At 40.1% G+C, this 24,406-nt stretch overlaps 2 protein-coding genes and 1 non-coding gene across 4 annotated transcripts in view; all 3 read right to left on the bottom strand.

The window, feature by feature from the left end:
* Window positions 1-674: 674 nt before the first annotated feature.
* The window catches only part of LOC133531771 (major facilitator superfamily domain-containing protein 6), a 28,713-nt gene continuing 4,981 nt past the window's right edge, over window positions 675-24,406 (bottom strand). The window contains exons 2-10 of one of the 2 annotated variants that reach the window (XM_061870161.1): window positions 18,931-19,076; window positions 18,006-18,576; window positions 15,964-16,148; window positions 14,870-15,006; window positions 14,312-14,427; window positions 7,913-8,031; window positions 6,159-6,285; window positions 4,481-4,621; window positions 675-3,753 (exon numbers count right to left, since the gene is read on the bottom strand). In XM_061870161.1, coding sequence (XP_061726145.1) covers window positions 3,650-3,753; window positions 4,481-4,621; window positions 6,159-6,285; window positions 7,913-8,031; window positions 14,312-14,427; window positions 14,870-15,006; window positions 15,964-16,148; window positions 18,006-18,576; window positions 18,931-19,076 — 1,646 coding nt within the window. In that variant the 3' untranslated portion in view covers window positions 675-3,649. The remainder of the gene's footprint in view (window positions 3,754-4,480; window positions 4,622-6,158; window positions 6,286-7,912; window positions 8,032-14,311; window positions 14,428-14,869; window positions 15,007-15,963; window positions 16,149-18,005; window positions 18,577-18,930; window positions 19,077-24,406) is intronic. The other variant, XM_061870162.1, reaches the window with a different exon arrangement.
* Window positions 2,096-2,167, bottom strand: Trnat-ggu (transfer RNA threonine (anticodon GGU)). The gene has a single exon. It is a non-coding gene; the product is annotated as a tRNA-Thr (tRNA).
* LOC133531777 (uncharacterized) lies at window positions 9,942-13,652 on the bottom strand. The gene is made up of 3 exons (XM_061870173.1): window positions 13,318-13,652; window positions 11,882-12,890; window positions 9,942-10,055 (listed from the first exon to the last, which is right to left on the bottom strand). The coding sequence occupies exons 1-2, from the start codon at window positions 13,454-13,456 to the stop codon at window positions 11,887-11,889; spliced, it is 1,143 nt and encodes a 380-aa protein (XP_061726157.1). The 5' UTR covers window positions 13,457-13,652; the 3' UTR covers window positions 9,942-10,055; window positions 11,882-11,886.

Below are 24,406 nucleotides of genomic sequence, written 5' to 3'. Positions count from 1 at the left end.
TCTCCCCCACTTTACGTGTAGGGGAGGTACCCTACAAAAAAATATTTTTTTAGTTTTTATGGTACGACTTTATCGCCTTTATTGATTAGTATATCCATGCCAAATTTCAGCTTTCTAGCACTAACGACCACGGAGCAAAGCCTCGGACAGACAGACGGACATGGCGAAACTATAAGGGTTCCTAGTTGACTACGGAACCCTAAAAAGGACGACTCGACAATACGATACTACATTTTGTATGTATGGTATTATCAAGGAGAATAGAGGGTATTATATAAATCTTTGGTATTATGTTATTGGCCGACCGACTAAGTTACGTGGTTTTTATTTACATTTAACCTTTTCGACGCCAATCGTAGGTCCAACGCGGAAGACGGATTAATCCGTCACAGACCAACATGGACCTACAAGTTCAATTTCAGTTTTAACACTTCGGTGACGTGGCGTCCGAGTGACAGCTCTTGTGTTTGACACGGCGTTGAAAAGGACTATTAAAATAATAATAATCTCTAGTTATTGGTTAGTTTTCAATGATAAATTAATCACTTCAAAAAAGTCCTATTAGTTTTAAACCTTATATCAGAGCTCTAAGGTCGAATTTGTATAAATACGAATCGTATTAAACATGAAAAATATAAAGAGGTTTAACTAGAATTATAAAGAAAACAACAATATGTTCATTCAACATTTAATAATCAACAATATGGTAAAACCTCAGTCAATTGTGAAATCATAAAATAACAATTTAAAACAAAAAAAGAACTACATATTATCAATTTAAAATACTACATTACTTTCAAAATGATTTCTATGACTTGTCAAATTAAAAAATAAACTCCTTGACTTTTGCTCGAATACTTTTTACCCTTTAAACCCTATCTATGTATACTCTGTATCTTTAGGTATTTAAAAAAAGTAAACAATGTACATTTTTGGTTTATAACATTAATTACTTAAGCAACCAAATACAAAACCGCCTGGATCTGTCACTGAACCTGACTTTAACCTACATTTGATCATGTAATGTTTTCATCTACCCTCAACTGGCTTAAGGCGCCATTTGAGGGTAGAATTTGTTTACTTTTATTTAAATACCAAAGATACAGAGCATATGTCACAGTACAAAGGTTGGTAAATTATTTATTTTTAGTTAAAGTATTTGCAAGTTAAATAAACGTTTGTAAAATAGGTCTTTTAATTTCAACATGTTTTTAATGGCACCGCTCTAGCCTTAACCTTTTGACCGCCAAAGACGCCATATGACGCGCGCGGCGACAGCCCAATATCAACCTTCATGCGTACCGACAAGGTTCACGATTACACGCCGCGTACGATAGGTTCGTTACGTTATATATACGTTCAAAAGGTTAAGCTAGCAAAGATTCATTCATGCTTTGACTTCTACAGCTATAAGAAGATGGTGTTGGACGGCTCCGCGCAGAAAGCGGCAACTGAATTGTCAAAAGTTAGTTTTTTGGTTGGTTGGTTTGACAATTCAGTTGGCACCGCTAATTACGGCGCCGTACAGTGCCATCCACTCCAGCTGTCAAATTGCATAATTTTATTTATAAACTGTACACCACTAAAATCAAAGTTAATTTGATATACAGGTGGATTGTCAAAGAAAACTTTGTAGCCACAGTGAATTTACTGCCATCTTTCGACACATGATTAACACTTTTAGAACGCCATTTGACTTTGATCCTTATTATTTCACAGATATGTGTTAAATTTGTAAAATATCAAAAAGTGGCGCCATCTTACCGGGCTTCGGCTAAAGGTTGTAGCGCCATCGCTCAAAACGATGCCGCTATACCTTTGGTTTAAAATTTAACACATATCAGTGAAAGAATAAGGATCAAAGTCAAATGGCCTAAAAGTTTTAATCATGTATCGAAAGATGACAGTAAATTTAACTGTGGCTAGAAAGTTTTCTTTGACAATCCACCTCTATTTGAAATTCTCTTTGCTAAAATCAATGAATATTTACTTCAAATTAAAATAGGTGCTTTTATTACGTACGATTAAATATCGCAATATAGTTTAATGGCACTGACTTCAATCCTTAGAAATAAAAGGAAAATGGAAAGTTTATGGTTTCAGCCGAGGCTCGAACTCGGGTCTCTGGGATACCAGCCCATCGCTCTGCCAACTGAGCTACCGAAACTTGCTAGATGACAGCAAATTTTTCCACCATATCCTTCATAATGCGCCTAGCGACATCTACCGGAGCTCCAAGTCATTTTGGTGTAAACGGTATGTAGGTTCGTTATTTACTTAGGCAAAATTTCTGTCCTATAATTTATTTCCCATAGCCGCCGGTCACCGCCGCCGCCGGCTCCTACCGGACGCGGCCGGCTCCGGACGGACGCTGTCGCTTCTGTCATACATAATGACAGAAGCGACATATATATAGGCAGATGATATAGGCTTTTTGAAAGTGCGCTCCGACGCGGCCCGACTGCAGCCGGTCGGTGGGAATCGTACTTTAATAAACTGATTCTAGTTACAAAAATATAATACTAGTCAAGAAAAATGAAATATAAAAAAATACAACGTCACGAAACGTAACAATAAGTTTTCTTAATATTTGTTCATTAACATAGAGAAATAAGTATGTATAGAGTGTTACCAAAACGCTTATTTTTTTCGTAGTCGACATCTAGCGTCGACTAGCGGATTTATCAGTACTGCAAGTTGACAATAGATGTCGCGACGAACGCAGTCTTATGTTCATCAATTTTCAGCTAATATTATAACCGGATTACCCGGAACTCTATTTTCAACTCCTTCTGCTTGTAATATTAGTTGTAAATTGTTTTAGCAATACAGATTTCGTCAATTGCGACATCTAGTGTCAAGTAGCGGTACTGGTAAATCCGCTACTTGACGCTAGATGGCGACTGCGGAAATAATAAGCGTTTTGGCAAGAAAACTAATGTATGGAGTGAACACTCTATGCTTACTTATTTCTCTATGTTCATTAAAAACTAATGTTAATATAATTTATACAAATTCATATAAAACTCTAAAGTTTCTCGTCCTTACAAAATATTTAAAAATGAATTATAATATAATTATTAAGTCTTGACATATATCCATAAGTATACCTTAATTATGGTATTCACTTACAACCAAAGAAATTCGGTAAATAACTATAATACGTATTAAATCCATTATATCTTTAAGAGGGAATCGCTGACATATATCTTATTGATATATTCTCTTTTTGATAGCAGCTGTCATTGGTCACTAGACATCGAGCAAACGCCTTTTTTTTTGATACCGCCGGTCAGTAGAAAGATACGGACGTTTTAACTTTATCACGTAGATCCCTAGACCAGAGGTTTTCTTTTTCTGCCTCTCTATCGCTCGATTATGGAAGAGAGATAGAGAGGCAGATAACGGAATTTCGTTTTTCGCGGTAGGGCCTCAGACATAAATCGGATCACTTACTTTTTTAATTGCTGTATCCTCCGACCGGCGTCCTAACCTTTGTACATAGGCTTCATTTTAGACTCTTCAATTTGACAGAGTTAAATTTTGAACCCCAGTCTGCAGGAAGGTATATGGGGCGTCTATTAAGATTTATCTCTGTATACGATACAAGCTACGCCATCTGTGGTCGAGTAGTGTAACAGCTAGTTTGTTATCTGTTCTCGCTGAGCGGTACGACCGTCGCCCGGTAGATGGCGCCGCTGTCCACTTCCAGCATCTTCTCGCCTTCTGGGGTCGATTGTTCTGCTTTTTGTTCTGCAAAAAGATGTTAATAATGTAGCAGACCCTTGAAGCGTCCATTCACAAAACTGTATGATGCTTGTCAATTAAATCGGGTCACTGGGGTCAGGCAGTGCTGTTGCCAGCATTAACAAAGGACCGCGGGCCAGGAGATATCGTCAGTTATCGCCTCCCGGCTTTTGTCAGATGATAGATTAGATGCTGTTTAAAAAAAAAACCGTCAGCCGGTTGTATCGCGGTGGAAAGACCGTCAGCTATACACATGAACATGTAAAAAATACGCGCCTTACCACTTAATGCCCTCAAATTATGCGTAATGTGTAAATTGCGAAATCCGTTTATTTGATTTATTTGAAACACCTGATGGAATGCTACATGCAATGTTTCATGATTGTGTTATTACTACCATAAAAAGGTAAATCGCTTATTTTTTACACGTTCATGCGACCAGCTGACGTTCTTTCCACCGCGATACAACCGGCTGATGATTTTTTAATCAACAATAGCATCTGAATTATGACAACCTGATTACTTCTTTTCTTCAGTCTTTTAAATACAAATTCGGTACAAATGTAGGATTGAATGGTAAATTGACTAATTTGTCATGTATTATATCTTCAGTTCACTGGGAGTGAACTACCTTGGTCTCCCCGCCCACGCGTACAGCTGCCCGACCACCAGCAGCCTAGGGCGGAACCAACCCTTCCATAGTGTGCTGTATAGTACACTGAGCTTACTGTACCTTGGTGTCTGGTGACGAAGCGGTACATGATGAGATGTGTGGAGGCGGCGACGGCAGCGGCCGCCGCCATCACTCGGAAGGAGCCGCGCCCGCCCGCCCACGCGTACAGCTGCCCGCCCACCAGCGAGCCCAGCGCGAAACCTGGACAAGACATTTCAGTTGTTCAATAACCTTTTAGGCAAAAAATTATTTTGGTACTGATACTTGGAGTAACTCCAGCCAGCAGATCCTGCAGCAAGGACTAGGGAGGGGAGACGATGTTATACTGATACTGATACTTGAAGTAACTCCAGCCAGTAGATCCTGCAGCAAGGACTAGGGAGGGGAGACTACAAGGGGGAGACGATGTTATACTGATACTGATACTTGGCGTAACTCCAGCCAGCAGATCCTGCAGCAAAGACTAGGGAGGGGAGACTACAAGGGGGAGACGATGTTATACTGATACTGATACTTGGCGTTACTCCAGCCAGCGGATCCTGCAGCAAAGACTAGGGAGGGGAGACTACAAGGGGGAGACGATGTTATACTGATACTGATACTTGGCGTTACTCCAGCCAGCGGATCCTGCAGCAAAGACTAGGGAGGGGAGACTACAAGGGGGAGACGATGTTATACTGATACTGATACTTGGCGTAACTCCAGCCAGCAGATCCTGCAGCAAAGACTAGGGAGGGGAGACTACAAGGGGGAGACGATGTTATACTGATACTGATACTTGGCGTTACTCCAGCCAGCGGATCCTGCAGCAAAGACTAGGGAGGGGAGACTACAAGGGGGAGACGATGTTATACTGATACTTGATGTAACTCCAGCCAGCAGATCCTGCAGCAAGGACTAGGAAGAGGAAACTACAAGGGGGAGGCGATGTTGATACAAAATACCACTGTAAGCTCGCTTAACTCCGCTGATTCAACCGTCATTCAAGCGTCACATCACACCGGCTAAGCCTCAAACTCAAAATCAAACAAAGTCCTCTCGCAAACCAGCTTATTACGCAACAACCACCGCCACACCGCCGGAGGCAGCCTGCCCGAGACACCGGAGTATCCAGTAAAGAGGACTGGAGTGTAGGGTTTGCAGTCAGGATAGTAGGAGAGACGGGAAAGTTAGTATGGGCTAGCGAGAAAGATGGTGCACCGCTGTAGCTTGGAATCACCTGAGTTGATCCAGTTAGAAGGTCGAACCACACCTTAGGGACGGCCAGGGAGCGCCGTAAGTCTTCAAGAAGAAATGCATACACTTGGAAAAATTCGACCTATGCCGCAGTCACCCCGGTGGCCGAGTGGCTCATGTACCTACCGCTATAGCAGAGGACACTGGTTCGATTCCAGCCTGGGGCACTGGAGGACTTGGTCACTTTACATAATAATCTCAGGAATGCACCCTTGAAATTAACAGGCTTAAAAAAATAGTGTAGATGCTGCCTGTACTTTAGGTATTTCAATAAAAATAAACGAAATCTACCCTCAAATGGCTCCTTAAGCCAGTTGAGGGTAGATGAAAACATTACACGATCAAATAATGTAGGTTAAAGTCAGGTTCAGTGACAGATCCAGGCTGTTTTGTATTTGGTTGGTTAACCAATAAATGTTATAACTACCCGAAAAATTACAAATTGTTTAGTTTTATTTAAATACCTAAAGATACAGAGTATATAACCTATGTCAATACATACCGACACCATCGTCCATTCCAGCTACAACGCCCTGGACCGTGGCCGAATAGCCTTCGGGGGCTACGCATGCCGCATACCCGACTATACACGAGTAGCAAAGCGCGTATGTCGGCCCTTGCATTATTGACTGTAACAAATAAGTTATTGTAATTATTTACAGATCACAGACGGATTTGTGATAGGCAAATACGCATATCAAGTACGTAGGAGATATTAAGCGATTAATATATTAACAAACAGCGCACCTGCATCCGATAAAGGATTTCCTCTTATTAAGCGTGCAAACCCTTACCTCCCTTTTGCCTTAGGGAGGAGGCCTTGAGGTATACAGATCACAGACGGATTTGTGATAGGCAAATACGCATATCTACACGTAAACTACGTAGGAGATATTAAGTGATTAACATATTAACAAACAGCGCACCTCCATCCGATACGGGATTTCCTCTCATTAAGCACATACGCTACCAATTATAGTTAAGAGTTATTAGAATATGGGAGAGATTGGAAGTGACTTATAAAGAGTGTTTGTTTGTTTAAACTTTATTGCACAAATTTACAAAAAGAGTACAAATGGCTGACTTAACGCCTTGAGGTATTCTCTACCAGTCAACCATTGGGCTAAACAGAAATAGTTTGGTGCAGGATTCTAAAGAGTTGATATGGAAATAGACACAAGTCGAGATTACTATGATACTATACTTACATAAATATAGAGTGTGTAACTTAAATACATAACAAAGTATCACTGAGCGGTAAATCCCTGTACTTATTTTATGGCGACCGTGACAGGGCACACTTTACAAGCCTCAATTAGTTAATTTATTTATGCGTTTTCAAATTTTTTTCTGCGTTTTCTGCACTCGACACTTTATTTATTTTTAGACCTGGATGAAAAAAATCATTACAACGAATTAGTTAAAAAAAATCATTGGCTCTAAAACAAGACTTTGCATGACATTTTAGTCTCTAAATGCGGTCAAGAGTGTATATCGTCGTCTAGTAACACAAGACTTATTGAGCTTACTGTAGGGCTAGGTCGATTTGTGTCAGATCGTCTCATAAACTATTTATTTTTTATCTAATTTGCTCGAAAAAGATCTTATTTCATGCAGGTGTACTGAAGGACAAAGGCCTTTTTTGTTTCCGTGGGAGTTATTGACTGTGAAAAAAAGGTATAACTCCCTAGGGAGTTACAGCTTTTTTTAAAATTATGTTACTTATTCATACAAACCAAGTAGCATAAATAAGTTTTCCTTTTAAAATACTTACGTTTCTAATTTAATATTTTTGTTTATGTTTATTAATTATTTAATTTGATTAATTTAACAGCCGTTTGAAATATTTTTACATCATTTTCAATTGTGGCTGAATGTCGAATAGGTCTGTGCCTTCGATGCCTAACCTGTCAAAATATCACAAAATGTCGGACGAATGTTCGATATATCACCGTATTTAAGAATGATTTCGTTTTAAATTTAGTTTTTTCTTCGCAATTGTGATGAAAAACATTGTGTGTAACTCCGGGGGTAAGAATATTGCAAACTCGGGTCTTTAATTCCCACCCTTGTGTCCAAAATTTCACTTACCCCCCTCGTTGCACAATGTACTATATTTCTTCCTTTACTGCCCTAGGTATGTAAAAGTATGTCGAGGTGTGTATACTAATTTGCTGCTCGACGCAGCCGGAAAGCGGCAACTTCGTTTAAATAGTGCAGCGGGCGAAAGTTGAAGTTTTCCTCTCAAATACTAACCTCGATAAAGACGAGATGCCACGGATGCTGGATGAATGAGATCAGAGCGAGACGCAGCGCGTAGCAGAACAGAGACAGCGTTAGTGTTGCGCCGTAGCCCCATCGCTTTATTATTTTACCTGTTTTAAATAATTCATTAGACTTTTTTTTCCTTGTTGACGGGACGCCAAAAAATATGTATGTGTTCTTGGAGGATTTAACAACCGGAGTCGCCTTTAAAAGCTTACCTCTCTGTGGAAGCGCTGGTGGCTTAGCGGTAAGAGCGTGCGACTTGCAATCAGGAGGACGCGGGTTCAAGCCCCGGCTCGTACCAATGATTTTTTTGGAACTTATGTACGAAATATCATTTGATATTTACCAGTCGCTTTTCGGTGAAGAAAAACATCGTGAGGAAACCCGACTAATCCCAACAAGGCCTAGTGTACCCTCTGGGTAGGAAGGTCAGATGGCAGTCGCTTTCGTAAAAACTAGTGCCTACGCCAAATCTTGGGATTAGTTGTCAAGCGGACCCCAGGCTCCCATGAGCCGTAGCAAAATGCCGGGACAACGCTAGGAAGAAGAGATAAATATTAATTATTTATAGATGATTAAACGAACTTTCCTAAAGTGAAGTTCGATCACTATTATATGAGTCGCTTCATTCGAAGATATAATGTTTTAACAGGTAGTCCCTTAAACCTACAGGCAACTAGCACGCTTTTAGAGTATTTCATTTGATTCAAAATCGGTATTAGTAGTTCCGGCGGCCGCCACCTGGGGGTGGGGCGCTGCCGTAGACTTCATTTTTTAGAGTCACGAACAAAACTTTCTTTTTTGGGTCACCTAGGGATGGGTGGGTGATTATATTTATATCTTCGAATGAAGCGACTCATATAATAGTGATCGAACTTCACTTTAGGAAAGTTCGTTTAATCATCTATTATATTTCATCGCTTCATTCTCGATATAATGTTTTAACAGGTAGATGTTTAGAGTTGAAAGTTTTGTGAGATAATAAAAACTGTTTTTAATATTCATTGTTTTTATTTTTATATACTTGTTTAACATGCCTAATAATCACAAAAATTATATTATATGCAGTTATGCACTACAGTTAACATTTAGGAATCTTCATTGTCACTTACATTGGTTTCTGGGAAACAAATCGATCTAGCGAAATCATAATCATCAGTACAATTGATTATTGGTCGGTTGTAGAATTTGGCAAAGGTTTTAGAGGTGCTGGTCCAGCCAGCCGCCTTTCTGATCGTATCTAGGCTGATTCCAGCCGCAAAAGCCGTTGAAGTAGCGGAGTGGCGAGTACTATGAGCACCAAACACCGTGACATCCACACCACTTTCATGCAATACTTGTTTGATCCACCTACTTAGGGTTTGACTGCTAGCGGCCTTGTGAGGTCGCTTATATGTCAGGAAAAGCGTTCCCGTGCTACTAACCCTTAAATTTTTCGTGACAAAAATATAATCCTTAAGGGTCGTAGCTGGGCAGATACTTAATTTTTCTCGGAAAAATGGCAAATTTAATATGGGTTGTTCTCGGCCTACAGCGGAAGTTTTAATTATGTCGACTATGGCAATTTTTATTCCATCTGGAATTTCTGTAATATTTTCTAGTTTTATGAGTGACAGGGTTTGCACTCTGTGAGCTGTACAGAGTGCTAACAGAGTAACTAATTTTTTAGTGATTTTTCCAGGGGTATATCGGAGTTGGGATACCAAGACGAAACGTGATTTAATACAACCTGAGGATCCCAGGTGGAATTATATTTTGGTGTTATTGGCTTTAATTTAAATGCCCCTTTTAACAGTCTTTTCACACAGTTATCAGTACCTATCTCGCTGCCGAGCAGCAAGGATAACGCCGAACGGTGGCTATTTAATGAACCATACGAACAACCCTTATTAAATAGTTCCGTTAGAAAGGAAAGTATATCGGGTATCGACAGATGATAGACGTCAATATTTTTAGAAGTGCAATATTCCCACCAAAGTTTTATGGTTACGCCATATTGACTTAAAGTATTCTGAGCCAATGAGGCTAGCATTAGAGGCACTGCCTCGAGTGGGGTTCCCCGCTTGATAAACGCCGCCCGCAAAGCCTCGCGGCACCCAGGGTAAGGCTGGCATGCAGGGGGTGGTGGTCCCTGAAATGTGATGTTAGCAGTTGTTTATGAGGAGGGAACATTATGATTTCCGACTTTAGAATTTTTGTCAGGAAAGGGAACCATGCCTGCGAAGGCCAATAGGGGAGTACGAGTATTCCATCAGCTTTGTCGTCAACAATCTTTCGTAAGCATTTTAGTATTAGTGCAAACGGTGGGAATGCATAAAAGAAGTTAGAACTCCAGTTAAGCGTAAACGCGTCTACCGCCATGGCATCTGGCTTTTGTCTCCATGAGACGAATGCGTCACATTTCGCGTTAGCACGTGAAGCGAACAAATCGATATTTGGGTGTCCTAATTTTTTTATAATGATATCAAAAGCTTGGGCGGACAGTTCCCACTCTGTGTCGGGATTGATTTTCCTAGACTCCTCATCTGCGCGATTAAGTTTGGTATTCACATATGACGCATATAACCAAATATGGTGTTCCTCGCACCATTGCCAAATTGATCTTGATAAGTCATTTAAATGTGGGAATTGTATACCTCCCATACGGTTAATATAACTAATAGCGGTCGTATTGTCGATTCGTAATAATATTGCACAGTTGGTAACCTCTGAAGCGAGGCTTTTCAGGCCTAAAAATACTGCGAGCAATTCTAAATAGTTTATATGGTGTTCCATCTCAACGGTTTTCCACATCCCGTTTGCTTTCTTATTACCACATACAGCGCCCCAGCCCGACCTGGAGGCGTCTGTAAAGATTTCATATTTGAAGTTTTCTGTCCTCATAGGATTATCAGCAGTGGCAATATTCTTAGCCCACCAATCTAAGTCGGTACGAATAATATCGGGCAATGATATTTTGGCTTCAAAATCATCATTATGCCTTTGTAAAAACAGGAATTTCTGGCGTTCTAAAATTTTTGTGTACAGCCATCCATACTTCACAGCAGGGCAAGCCGCGACAAGGACACCGATCAATTGAGCAAATTCACGAATACTACAACGTGGCAATTTCATGAATTTGTTAACCAACTGAGCAATTTTATTACGTTTATCACTCGGCAAAGACATAGACATGTTTCGAGTGTCGAAATTGAACCCCAAAAACTTGCAACTTTGCTTGGGTTCTAGTGAGCTTTTACTAATACTAAAGTTAATAACGAAACCTAAACATTGAAGTAGCTTCACAGTCTCATTTACGTTTTTACTACATTCAGTATAGTCGTCACCAATGCAAAGGATGTCATCTAAATACATGACGGATTTCAGACCACTGGATCTTAAATAAGTTATTACTTCTTTCATTACTTTAGTAAAAACCCACGGAGCTAACGACAAGCCATAAGGCAAGGCATTGAACTCATACGTTAAAATTTCTTTAGCGCCATAAGCTTGAAATTGAAACCGTAAATATTTTCGGTCCGATACATGAATAGGTATTAAAAGATAAGCTTCTTTTAAATCAATGTTGGCTAAATAACTATTTTGGGGTATTAACTTGGATGCGGTTCGATGGTCTTCCATCTTAAAGTGTATTTTAGGTATAAATTTATTGAGCGATTTGAGATTCAAAATAAATCGTTTCTCGCCATTAGGTTTAGGCGTCAAGAATATTTTTGAAACGAACTGGTTACTTAATGCATTACATTGTGAAATGGCACCTAACTCTAGTAATTTATTAATTGCATGTGACATGTCACGACTTTCGTCAAAAGAGTAAGCGGGGTGGCTTACTGGAGCCTGTTCAACGCTTTTAGAGAAAGGAAGTTTATATCCCTCCTGAATCCAAGTTAAAACTTCGTTATTTTGAGTTATCTTTAGCCAGCAATCGTAAAATGAACTTATTCTACCGGAGTGTACCTGGTTTACTGTTGAGTTGGAGCACGAGGCCTGGTCTGAGGGACAGGTTTCGCTGCCGGTGGAGTGGTACTGTAATTGTACGACCTCCTGGGTGTTGTCATCCTCGTCTGGCTGCCTCGTCCACCTCTGCTGTTGGGGTAGGAGTAGCGAGGTGGACCCCTCCAGTTTCCCGGCGGGGTATAGCGGTATACCGTCGACTGGCAAAATCCGGAAGTAGAGGGTTGATATGTCTTTTTTATCTGTTGACCTTGTCTTTGAATGGCTTTGCTTGCTTTAATTTTTTCAGACAAAGCATTGCCAAAAAGAGTATCGTCTCTTTCGGAATCTTGGATTACATGTAGGATGTTCTTTTCCAGGCTAGGAGTTAGCAATTTTATTCTATCCTTGGTCGAAGCACAGTGAAGATCTGTCAAGATTCGACAGCTGTCACTGAAATGAGTCAGAGCCTGGGCTTTATTGCCGTTGTTTAGTAAGATCTCCATACCCTTATTGATTGCAGTAACGCCTGCGCCAAGCTGTTGTTGAAACCCGGACAGTTTTTTATCGCGCCCTCTGACTATTTCAGATACGGCAGCTGAGATCTCTGCGTTAAGTTTTGGAGACTGCAGAAGTTTGCAATTTTCGGGTATTAAATAACTTTTTAAAAGTTTTTCTTTATTTTCTTTGAGCAGACCCTTTTTTAGTACAGGTAACCACAGACTAGCTAAACTGTCATGTATTGGTTTACCAAATTCTGGTATATCGTCTGTGGACTCTCCCAAGGCCATTAGTAGCTCCGGTTCTACCGGTATTTCCGCGGATGCTTGTGTGGTTTCATCAGCCATAGGAGCACTTTGCTCCACCTCCGGCTCGGCTATCTCATGTTCTGACTCAGTATTTTGGCGAGGATTCACCTCGAGGTCATTAATTGGTAATTGCTGAGTGCACTGCTGCCCCTCAGGTTGGAAAGGTTCCGTGCCTTCTCGATTCATTCGGTCCGTTAGAGGACGATGTACAACAATATTTGTATCTAAAATAGAAATAAAAATATGTAAATTTTACAAAAGAAGGTAGTTGAGTTATGAAAAAACTCGGTTGTACATGTCTCGCAGACAAGACAACAAAAATAATTATTATAACAATAGTTTTGCATGGATACAATGTTATATTCGGCAGGTGCTTCGTGGTTAACTCGCAGTTAATCACGTTGTCGCAATTGACTCGCAGTCAATTCCGACTTTAACATACATTAAAACAACACAGCGGTAGCTCGCAGCTAACACCGTGCATTAAAATAAATTCTTAAATTGATTAAAAAATCTTAGGGTAGACAAGACTCAGCATTAATCTCGTACGTTTAAATCATGTAACTGTTTTAAAGATTATTCTTTAGAAACTAGATTGTAATATTTCTTGATGAAATAACTACTAAAAATAAACTAAAAACACTAATTGACCTTGTTCATTGTCCTCGTCAGACGAGGACTGAATTACTCGAATCCGTTTATAAGATGGTTCTTTATTTTTCTTTCGTTGTAACTGTTCAATTTTTTTGTGATATTCACTAATTCGTTCGTCGATAGTACGCTTAGGCATGATTCTAGCGCGTGCGCTCGTTGCCGTGCACGAATAAGGAATGAAGTCTACGGCAGCGCCCCACCCCCAGGTGGCGGCCGCCGGAACTACTAATACCGATTTTGAATCAAATGAAATACTCTAAAAGCGTGCTAGTTGCCTGTAGGTTTAAGGGACTACCTGTTAAAACATTATATCGAGAATGAAGCGATGAAATATAATTAGAGAATAATATTAATTATTTTATGATAAGCGTTCAGATTCAACGTCTTGTGACCTTTACCGAGCAAAAGTTTTGGCCGAAAGGTGTCAAGTCATCAAAATGTGTATTTTATAGTTTTCAAATATTTTATAATATGTATGCCAGTTTTAAGGTCTATGCCTCGGCCCGCCCGAGCGCCGCCGCCGCGTACAGACATACTGACCGTTGACGCGCCCCTGCTGCGGGATGTGCCACTTGGCGGCGTGGGGCGCGGGCGGGGTGAGGGGCGGGGCGGGCGCGGGGGAGGGGTCCCCCGCAAAAATCGGCAGACTGTTTTGTACAGAAAGTTACAGACAAGGCGTCTACAGTTGTTCTATCCTCCAAATATGTGTTGTTTGATTTATAAATGGGGATCAGTGGATCAATAGTGGAAACAGTACATTCCGCTATATTATGATAAGAAGTGAAAAATCGCGATAAAAAACCTTGTAACCCCCAAGAATACTATGCATTTGACATTTTGAAAGACCTCCGTCTACACTAGCGCCCCTAGCGGCCAAATTAAAAGCCCTCATTGAAAGAACCGGGAGGTGAGAGTCCCACATACCCCAGGGAAAAGGTTCTCAGACAATCTTTGGACAACAAACTACGTGTAGATATTTTTGCGCGCATACCAGAGAAGTAGAAAAACAACAGCTCTCCTATGAAGCTCTGTCCGGCGACAACCACGCCCTCTATCAGCTTAATCTTCGCCATAGAGCCCGTCTCCTCTGCCAGCTCTTCGAGGAACCTAAAACGGGAAATACATATAAAGTCATCCTCCTACAGTCTGAGAAAGAGAATTTGAAATAGAGGTGTATTGTCAAAGAAAACTTTGTAGCATCGTCAATTTACTGCCATATTTCGACACATAATAAAAACTTTTAAAACGCCATTTGACTTGGATTATTCTTGGACTTATTCTTTCACTGATATGTGTTCAATTTGTTAAATATCAAAAAGTGGCGGATTAGAAACTAATTAAAGTAGTTTATTGACATTATTTCGTTTTGTAATTATATAGTAACGTTTCTACTTAAATAACACTGAACAATACTGCAGTACTGAAGAATCCCCTGCGTAACGCTAGATGTCGACTACTTAAATAATAAGAGTTTTGGTAAGAAAACGAATGTATGGAGACACTATTCTATGCTTACATATTTCTCTATGGCAATACATACCAAACTTACCAGAACATGTAATAAATGATGAAGCTGTCGAAAGTCCCGGCCACAACCGCGAACACAATAAAGACGAGGACACGCGGGATGCGCAGGACATCACGCAGGGCCTTGCCGGAGTCGTCTGGACTTGAGAGTGAGGGCAGCTGGAAAAACAGAGTACACTTAACCTTTTTGACGCCAATGACGGATATATCCGCAGCGTTATGGAGTGTGGAATTAAGAGGAGTGACATCTCTTATGGTAGAACTGTTGCAAAAGTGTCCAGCTGTCAGCTATAAATAATAGTTCCAAATCTCTCCAGAGTAGCGCTAGAGTAGCTAAGAACCTAGGCGTTATTGACGGAGTGAATTGCGCTGTCTGTGATTTGATTTTTTGTTCAAGTATTCTAGGTATTGTAGCGCCACCTATTTAAGGTTTTTTGATGACACTTTTTGGTATATGGAGATTTCATTCCTTACCTCCACCTTCCATACGCAGCGTAGATCCAAGGCCGAAGACGGATCAATCCGTCACAGACCATAGAGCAATATGTGCATATGCATAAAGTCAATTCAAGTCAGTCAATTTCAGTTTTGACACTTGGCTGACTTGGCGTCCGAGTGACAGTTTGTGTTTGACACGGCGTCAAAAAGGTTAAAATTACAAGAAGGTGGTTCTTGATTAGGATTTGGAAATTTGGATATCTTGTTACTGATCTCCGAGCCCCGTCAGTTCATTTGATACGTTAAGAAATGTCTATAAATACCTACCTACTTATAAATACCTATAGATACCTATAAATGTAACATGGAAGCTAGAAATAATTGAATAAATGATTGAATAGTTCTCAGTAAGTATATCTGCGGCCAGGGGAAGGTTCAATCCAAATTAAATATGGAAAATTTAAGAATAAGATAAGTAGATAATTTAACCTATAAAATGTTCAATAGATGACACTAGCGTTATGCAAATCCCATACGTACCGCTAGATGGCTCTGAACTCTGTTATTGGTCACCAATGGACAACGCACTTCATAGTGCCCTTAACCACCGCTAGATGTCAACGCCGTTCGCAGTTTCTCTATTTGTTTCACTAAATGGCAATATAATAAAACACTCACATTTAGTGCTCTGCAGCTGTATAAATCCACAGCGGTGGCTGCTAGGGCTATAATGAAGGCCGGTGTGAAGTCCTTATAAGCTCCAGACGTGAGATCTATTAGAGCTCCGCCTAGGAGCGCTGTGAGGCCGTAACCGGCGGTACCCCAGGCGCGTTGGGCGCCGTATTTTGAGGCGCGATCTGTACCTGTTAAAAAAGTATAGTCATTTAATTATACTTCGATCACTAAACTTATGTTATAGTATGAATTTTATCAAAGATAATATGAAATAGCGGTGGGATTGTCAAAGAAAATTTTGTAGCCACAGTACATTTACTGCCATCTTTCGATACTTGATTAAAACTTTTAGAATGCCATTCGCCATCTTACCGGGCATAAAGGTTGTGGCGCCATCGCTCGAAACGATGCCGCAATCCCTTTGGCCTTTGATCTATTAGGTGGTGCCACTTTTTGATATTTAACAAATTTAACACATATCAGTGAAATAATAAGGATCAAAGTCAAATGGCGTTCTAAAAGTTTTAATCATGTGTCGATAGATGGTAGTAAATTTACTGTATCAACAAAGTTCTCTTTCAAAATCTAACCCTATTTCAAATTCTCTTTGATTTTATGAAATAATTTTTTCGGCTAGGGAATCTGGTAAACAAAAGCCTTTGTTTCTTTTGTGCAGCGGTTACCAATAAATTCTTATAGATTATAAAAACATGTTAAACTACCTTTAGTGGACCTCTAATGAGCATATTTTTGTAAATATTGAATTTAAAATATCTTTTAACACACGTCACGTGTCCGAAGTCGAAACGACATTGAAGATTCTGATGACGTCACAACTCACGGTTTGACACTGGGCTATAACCGAGAAAATCGAAGTTCGTCATTGCGGGCATTTTTCTCTGTCATTCTAATTACGACTTAGTAAGAGTAAAAGAAAAAGATCCCCACAATATACGATTTTCGGTTTTTGCGGTAGGCCCCCCGTTGTCTGTTCCAAAGAGTAAAGTAATTATATAGGTCTGTTCTCATACAAAATTTAATACTCAAGCCGTAGCCATTTTGGTGGTGGGCAATTCATTGACGCTTCGATATCTGCACTAAAAATTAACATCATAGAAATGCTAATGGATAATGAATACTTTATGATATCTAATAACTCATTATTACAGAAAACATATTTTATTAGCTGGTTAAAAACCCACACGCACGCATACACAGCTTGCCCACCACCTAAATGGCTACGGCTTGAGTATCAAATTCTGCACTGAGAATAGACAACGGGAGGCCTTGGTGTTACGTGTGTATGTACCTATATAATTACTTTACTTTTTGGTATGTACATAGTTATGTGTCAAACCGTAAACTGTGACGTCATACAATTTTCAAAGAGCGTTTGGGCGCGAAAGAATGGGTCAAAATATATTTTGTTAATTTAACATATTTAAAGCCGATTTTAGGGTAAAAGTTAAATTTTAGGGCAATTTTCGGTAATATAGAACGTATTACAAGCGTTTCAAAAAATTGGAAACAACCCTATTCTGCCCTAAGATGGAAACAACTCTATTGGCCGAAATCTGCGAGCCAAAGTGGCGTTTGCGTCCGCATTACTTGCTTTGATCAGGCAATTTAATCAGATTGGCGAAAAATTGTTCCCGTCTGGACTGGTCTTAAGTCTGCATCTGCACCAACTTAGGACCCCAACAGTGGAAACGCCGCTGGAAACTTCATATTTTCGTACAAATTAGACGTGTACGTTACTTGCTCTGTTACTCTGTGGCTTGCAAATTCGATACAGATATAGCTTAAAAGCTTGTTACACATTTCTGAATTTAGGAACTGACGAGAAGGCCGCCGCAATGCGATAATCACGATGAAGATATCGCTATCTCACTTGTACGTATTGCTGCATCCCTGTCAGGTTAAATTCAAGAAGGTGTAACAAGGTCTTTAGGCGGAGAAATTGTTGTCTACAATAAAATGTGGACAAAAAAGAAATTCAAACTCAACATGAAGCTTACACAAAGCAAAATAAGGTTTAAACTTACCTAGCACGTCGAAGCAAACGGCATCCCCAATGCAGTTGGCAACATTGAACGCCACAGTCCCAACACACATCAAAACCACGAACGCCCAGAAAACCGATGTCATATATAAATTATCTGTGGCATCCATAGACACAGAATTTTCCAAATTCGTTCTATTCGAAGTGACATTAAGCTCTGTATCGTTTAAGTCTTTATCGAAGCATATAAGATTACAACCCGTCTTTGGCACGCATATCACCTCTCCCTCTCTCTCATCATTAAACTCCATATTAAAAAGCGAGCAAGAATCATTCCCCACATCATTATCTACATACACTGTATTGACATAAGTAGAATTTGACAGATAAACGTCAAAAGTCTTATTATAACACGTCCATTGACAGCTGTATTTTTGCAATATGAGTTCGTCTATGGTGCTTTTGTCAACTTTTTTTAGATAGACAGTGTCGTTGAGAGTGTATATGTTTTCTATAATCTGTGGCGGTGGATCCGGCATGGGGAGGAACCAGAGACAACAGTAGGAGCCTGTCATTGTCGCTATTAGAAGCATGAAGACCAGTTTTCTGTGATTCTGAAAGAGAGAAGAAATAAGACATTTAGTTGAATGGTTGAATCATAGAGAAATAAGAATACCATTGATTCTAACTGACGTTATTTTGACTGCCAAGTGCCAATTTTGGCTGCTAGAGGGTTGTGGGTGGGTCTTAAAATAAAAGATGTCGATATTGACGATTAAACCATAGAGAAATAAGAAGTACATAGAGTGCTCACTCCATAAATCAGTTTTGGTACCAAAGTAGTAGGGCCTTTTTAAATTGTATTTGTTTTGTTCGAAATACAAAATAGATTATGTTAGTTAATAGTGGGCTGAAGCTGCGCGCGTCTGTTGACGTCTTTAGCGGTCAAAGGGTTATATTTTACGTACCGGCCAGAAGTCCACGACGTAGCCGAAAACCGGCTTGGCCGCGGCCCACAGCAGGGGCAGCACGGACGTCACCAGCCCCATGGCGCCGGGGGATACGCCAAGCTGACGCCCGAACACATTCATTTGGGGTAGAAGTGGGCCCAGCGCTGGGAACAAAAAAGTTTTTTTGTGAATAATTTCATAACTGATACAAGCTTTTATCGATGACTCTAATTTTCTTTCAACAGGCAACTATTTAATACTCTTCGAGACATTTCTAACAAAGCCAAACTCAATTAGGTCGCGTTGTTTTATCACAGAGTTCCTATGGCCACCTCCTGTGATCATCATCAGATCAGCTCGATGGTAAAGCCGTTAGTTTTCAAACTGGCCCTTACGTTAAACTCTTTGTCTATTGTAAGTAAAACCGCGCGTACTACCTGCATTAAATTATTATAATTGACACCTGAGCGCGGGCTAGTCCAACGCTCAAAGAACCAGTGTAAGTGTGCTCTCCGAGAACTCGCCTTTGTTACGCATCTCGATGACATATTTTAGACTGGTTCTATAGCGTTCGACTCGCTGGCGTGTGACCACACACAGCCTTGCAACATATTTTTCATTTTCCACAGGAGTTGTAAATCGTAAGGGCGAGCTTGAAAACTAACGACTATAGCAGAATATTACGATATTAGAATATATTGCTTCGTCACAACATTTACACAATGTATATACCGTCGATGTGAAAGATAAATGTTTACATTTTTCGCCTTATTACAAAGGAGTAAGGTGCAAAAGAGTACACATATTTTCGACATTGACTGTATTAAGAAGTTTTACTTTCATCAAATATAAGTATGTAGTGTCGATAGATAACATAATTTCCTGATATCATATGCATTATTCGCACTACATTTCTACACATGTACATTACATAATACTGATAACACATGTCTATAACTTTATACATAAGGTAATTCTTTATTTCCTTATCAAACACCTAAAGACATCCTTCTAGACAAAACACACAGATAACACTATTATAGCTTGTAAATGTAATCTTACTACAATAGCTATTTAAAGTCGGTTTATATCTGTAAATAAAGAGTTTGTACTAGTAATTACTTTGTTGCGTTATAAAAGGTCGTATATATATTAATGTATTGTAGTGAGATATGATGTTTTGACATAAAATGATCATTGCAGAGTGTAATTTCATTAGGTTTGTACGTCGTTTGTGTACGATGAGTATATAGGTAGAATAGTTGAATGGGAAAAACAAAGTTATACTTTGAAAACAAATTTACAACCATTCATTTCATTAGTAAGCTTACCATACTATATTTTAAGCAAATAAAGAATATTTATTTATTGTTATTGATTTCTTTAGGGAGTAAATAAAACACACACAGAATAATTAAACACTTCATGGGTGACAATAATTCTGGCGCAGGACAAGGCTCGGTGCATTATTGAATATGTACTCACAGGATTTAACTACTTTTTCTTTTTTTTTTAATTTATTTTTTGTAAAAATGTATCATATATATATATAGATCTGTTCTTATGCTGTAGGAACTTGTATGTGTAAATTAAGATGGGCAGAAACTTTTTATAATTTATTGTATTTCTATAAGTGAGAACCTGTAATTGGCTCTGTAATTCTATTGGAAGTTCTAGATATATATAGCGCTGTTGGTTTTCCATATACTAAATAAAATAAAATAAAATATATTATTATGTATTTTTAGATTTATGTTTTTAAGAGGATAGGCCATGGCCGCTTCGCCATACAAACGTAGTCCTCATTTTCCGGCTGGATATTAACATTATTAAAAATACCCACAGCTTTGCTATGTTTGATTTCTTCTTCTTCTTCGAATCTTTAATTATTATAAGAGTTAGGAGCATTTAAAAATTTGTATGATAGGTATTTGTTTTTAGCTCCTAATTTTTACACAAATACCGAAAAAGTCAAACATAAGGGCATAGGCATAGCTATGGTTAATATGTACGTAGTATTCAATTCAATTCAATGCATTTATTTCATGTAACCAAGACACATTTTAATAGTAACACAAACCAGGGGGTTAATAATAGGTAGGCACAGCGAGATTTCATGTAAAACAAAATAACACTGACGGGAGAATGCAATCCCTCGCAGTGTAACAAGTACGGACAGTCAACCTTGTCCGCTATCATTCGCATCGCAGGATGCTGTTGGGACTGCCGCGCACCCGGGGCACCACGGATGCCGCGCGCACGCATAGTAGTATAGAAACAGCCCACGCGCGCCGCCGCGAACATCCACCAGGCCCATCAACACTCGGAACGCATTATTATACTGGACCCTAAGAGCCCCATATGCCCGTTGCGAATACTGCGCCCGCAAATTGCAGGTAGGGGAAGTGCAAAACGCCTTAAACAATGTAACTTTCACCTCTTTGGAGCACCTCCCAAATCTGCGATAAAACAGTAACAGAGATAAAACAACAGAGTGATAATGAACAATAAATGTTGGGTTAAGATACTCATATCGTTATATTGATCCAATTTATCTACTTATATTTGTCTGTAGCTGAACAATTAATTTATACTGCTGTCTTCACGCATTAAAAATATGTCTGTCGGCAGCCGATCGTAAGACTTGGCTGATTGTAATGTTCCTGTGTAATGTTTTGACGATAGTTACATTAAACCAATAGGTAGGATAGGTTCGTTAGGTTGCTTCAGAACCCCGAAGGGCAAACTGTCCAGAAATAGGAGTACGCGGGGCTCTATTTATTCTTTTGAACGCCAAGAACACCTAAAGGCGTCGTTACTAACCGTACCCACAGCGCCAAGGACACCTATAGGTGTCGTTACTAGTCGTGCCCACAGCGCCAAGGACACCTAAAGGCGTCGTTACTAGTCGTGCCCATAACGCCAAAAGGACGGACGCTGTGACAGAATGGCGGACGCTGTCAAAGTAACCTTCACGCTTTCCAGTATGGTTTACATTAGCTCCCTTACGCCCGGGAGCTTGGCGTTTGAGTGATGTTTATGTTTATGACATAAAGCGTTCAAGAGGTTAACTACTTTCTACGTATAGTAAGCCATAGCCGCCAAAGGCTATTTATTTATTGGATCGAACATATTGACCGTACATAACTATATTCGACTTCATAAAATAATACGTGAGTGTCGTGAGTGACCCGTTTCAAATAATTCCAATATGTTCGAGTTCCAGTCTCACGTGAGTTTTATAGTTCAAAATGACGGTAGGATTGTTTACGTCCGGAGATATTCATTGTCGTGCTGTGAATTAGGAACTTAGGAGAGTGGTTCCCAAAGTTTACTGAGCTCCGACTCACCTAAAAAGAACTGCCATTTTTGGGGCCCAACTCTTGGCGGTCTTAAAAAGGGGGCATAAAATATTATTGTTAACACATAGATTTCCTAGTAGTTAAAGTAGTTTCAGAGCCCACTCAATATTCGTTCGCGACTCACCAATAGGAACGACCCATAGTTAGGGAAATGCTGACTTATACGATTCGATTAATCGCTTCGATCAATCTGACGAGAATCGTGACGATCGGTCGTTTCGAAAATGCCAGTCAACACACGGAGGAATTATAAACTGAATTTAATTTGTTCTAATCATTCAAATACGAGTAGTATTGATTGGCAGCGCCATCTCTCTCGCTAGCTCGGTATCACCTGAGTTGATCCAGTTAGAAGGTATGAACCATACTATGCTACCTAACGGCCCGGCCACGACATCGCGCGGCGGCGGCAGTGGCGTGCGGCGGCCATAAGTGGGAACGAAAGGTCGGCTCGCTGTGTCTCGCTCCAACCTATGGTCGCCGCTCGCCACTGCCGCCGCCGCACGATGTCGTGGCCGGGCCATTAGGGATGGCTAGGGGGCGCCGTAAGCCTTCAGTAAGAAATGCATATACTTGGAAAAATTCGACTAATGCCGCCGTGACCCCGGTGGCCGAGTGGCTCAGGCACCTGCCGCGATAACAGAGGACGCTGGTTCGATTGGAGTTCGAACCTGGGGCACTGGAGGCCTTGGTGACTTTCTTAGTATATGACATTTATTTCAGTTTATAAACTGCCAGAACGGGAATCTTATGCTAGGAGTAACAGAGAAAGCGTTATTATTGTTTTTCCTTGTCACAGTTTCTTTTTTTTTTTCCCACCGTAAATTTTAGTATGGTTTATGGTAGGCAACAAATAACCCGACCAAATTGTTTTTGGTATGTTGTCAGGAATGGTAAAACGTGTCTTTAATTTTCTGTCTGTCCTTCACGGGCGCACGCGTATAGCACATCTATACGATCCTACCATCTATGTCCCGGGCTAATGACCTACGCTCCAATTCACGGCCAAGGTCCCCCAGCGCGATATCCTGCCCGTTATGTGATCAATCACTTTCTAGCGTGCACGGGAACGTCATGTGTCACTGTAATAAGCGACTACGGGTAGGATAGAGATCTCAGAGCAACAATACTATAGGGACCGTGCGCGTTGGAGGGTCTGCCATCTTGTGGCCTGAATCGGAACCATAAACATGCACATGTACACGTCACGTGTTTTCTTGTGCATAGTAGGTTCTGCCATCTTGTGGGCTACATCGGAACAAAAGCAGCACATTTACGCCTCGCGCCAAAAATCTGACGGCTCCTGTGCTGCCTCCTACAGTTCATGCACGCTCCCTATAGAGGCGACAAGGGGGAGAGGGATAGATGAGCGAACGAATAAGGAAGTTATGGAACTTTCAGTAGGAATAGCAGAGAAAGTGTATTTTGGCTATAAAGCCTTAAAACCCGTTGTCGGTTTTAAGGTTTTTCAAATGTTTAGCTGTAATATTTAACACTGTTTTTAACAGTCAGATGTGTGTGCTTGTATAGATTACTGTAAAATAATTTATACGGGGTGTAAATTTAGTCACCTGCAATAATTTACGATGTGAATATATAGGTCATACTGAGCTATTTCTACTATGGCACCAGACCAACCTTGAAATCCTGAAAAAAATTACTGTTTCAAACATTTGGCTGGTCTGACATTGACATTTTCTATGGGAGAGTCCATTTTTTTCGCGATTTTGGAGTTGGGCCTATATATTTACCCTGTAAATTGTTGCAGGTTACTAAATGTACACCTGTATTTTAATTTAATTAAAAAACATTAAATATTATAGGACATTATTACACAAATTGACTAAGTCCCACAGTAAGCCCAATAAGGCTTGTGTTGAGGGTACTTAGACAACGATATATTTTATATATAAATATTTATAGAAAACACCCATGACTCAGGAACAGATATTCATGCTCATCACACGAATAAATGCCCTTACCAGGATTTGAACCCGGGACCATCAGCTTCGTAGGCAGGGTCACTACCCACTAGGCCAAACCGGTCGTCGATCGTTGACATTACCAATGGTACTAAGCTGGGTGGTGTAGTCGGTTATCGACTTATCGTTAAAGTATTACCATTTCCTTTA

The sequence above is a fragment of the Cydia pomonella genome, chromosome 25 (genome assembly GCF_033807575.1).
Source record: "Cydia pomonella isolate Wapato2018A chromosome 25, ilCydPomo1, whole genome shotgun sequence".
In the NCBI taxonomy this organism is placed as follows: Eukaryota; Metazoa; Arthropoda; class Insecta; order Lepidoptera; family Tortricidae; genus Cydia; species Cydia pomonella.
The sequence above is the reverse complement of the archived record's forward strand: the minus strand, read 5'-3'. Positions and strand labels throughout refer to the sequence as shown.

Excerpts from the sequence above, each read along its gene's own strand:
- LOC133531777 (XM_061870173.1), bottom strand. The coding sequence starts at position 13,456 with ATGCCTAAGCGTACTATCGACGAACGAATTAGTGAATATCACAAAAAA. Across the intron at positions 12,891-13,317 it reads TGACGAGGACAATGAACAAG|ATACAAATATTGTTGTACAT; the intron begins GTCAATTAGTGT and ends TTTCTATTTTAG.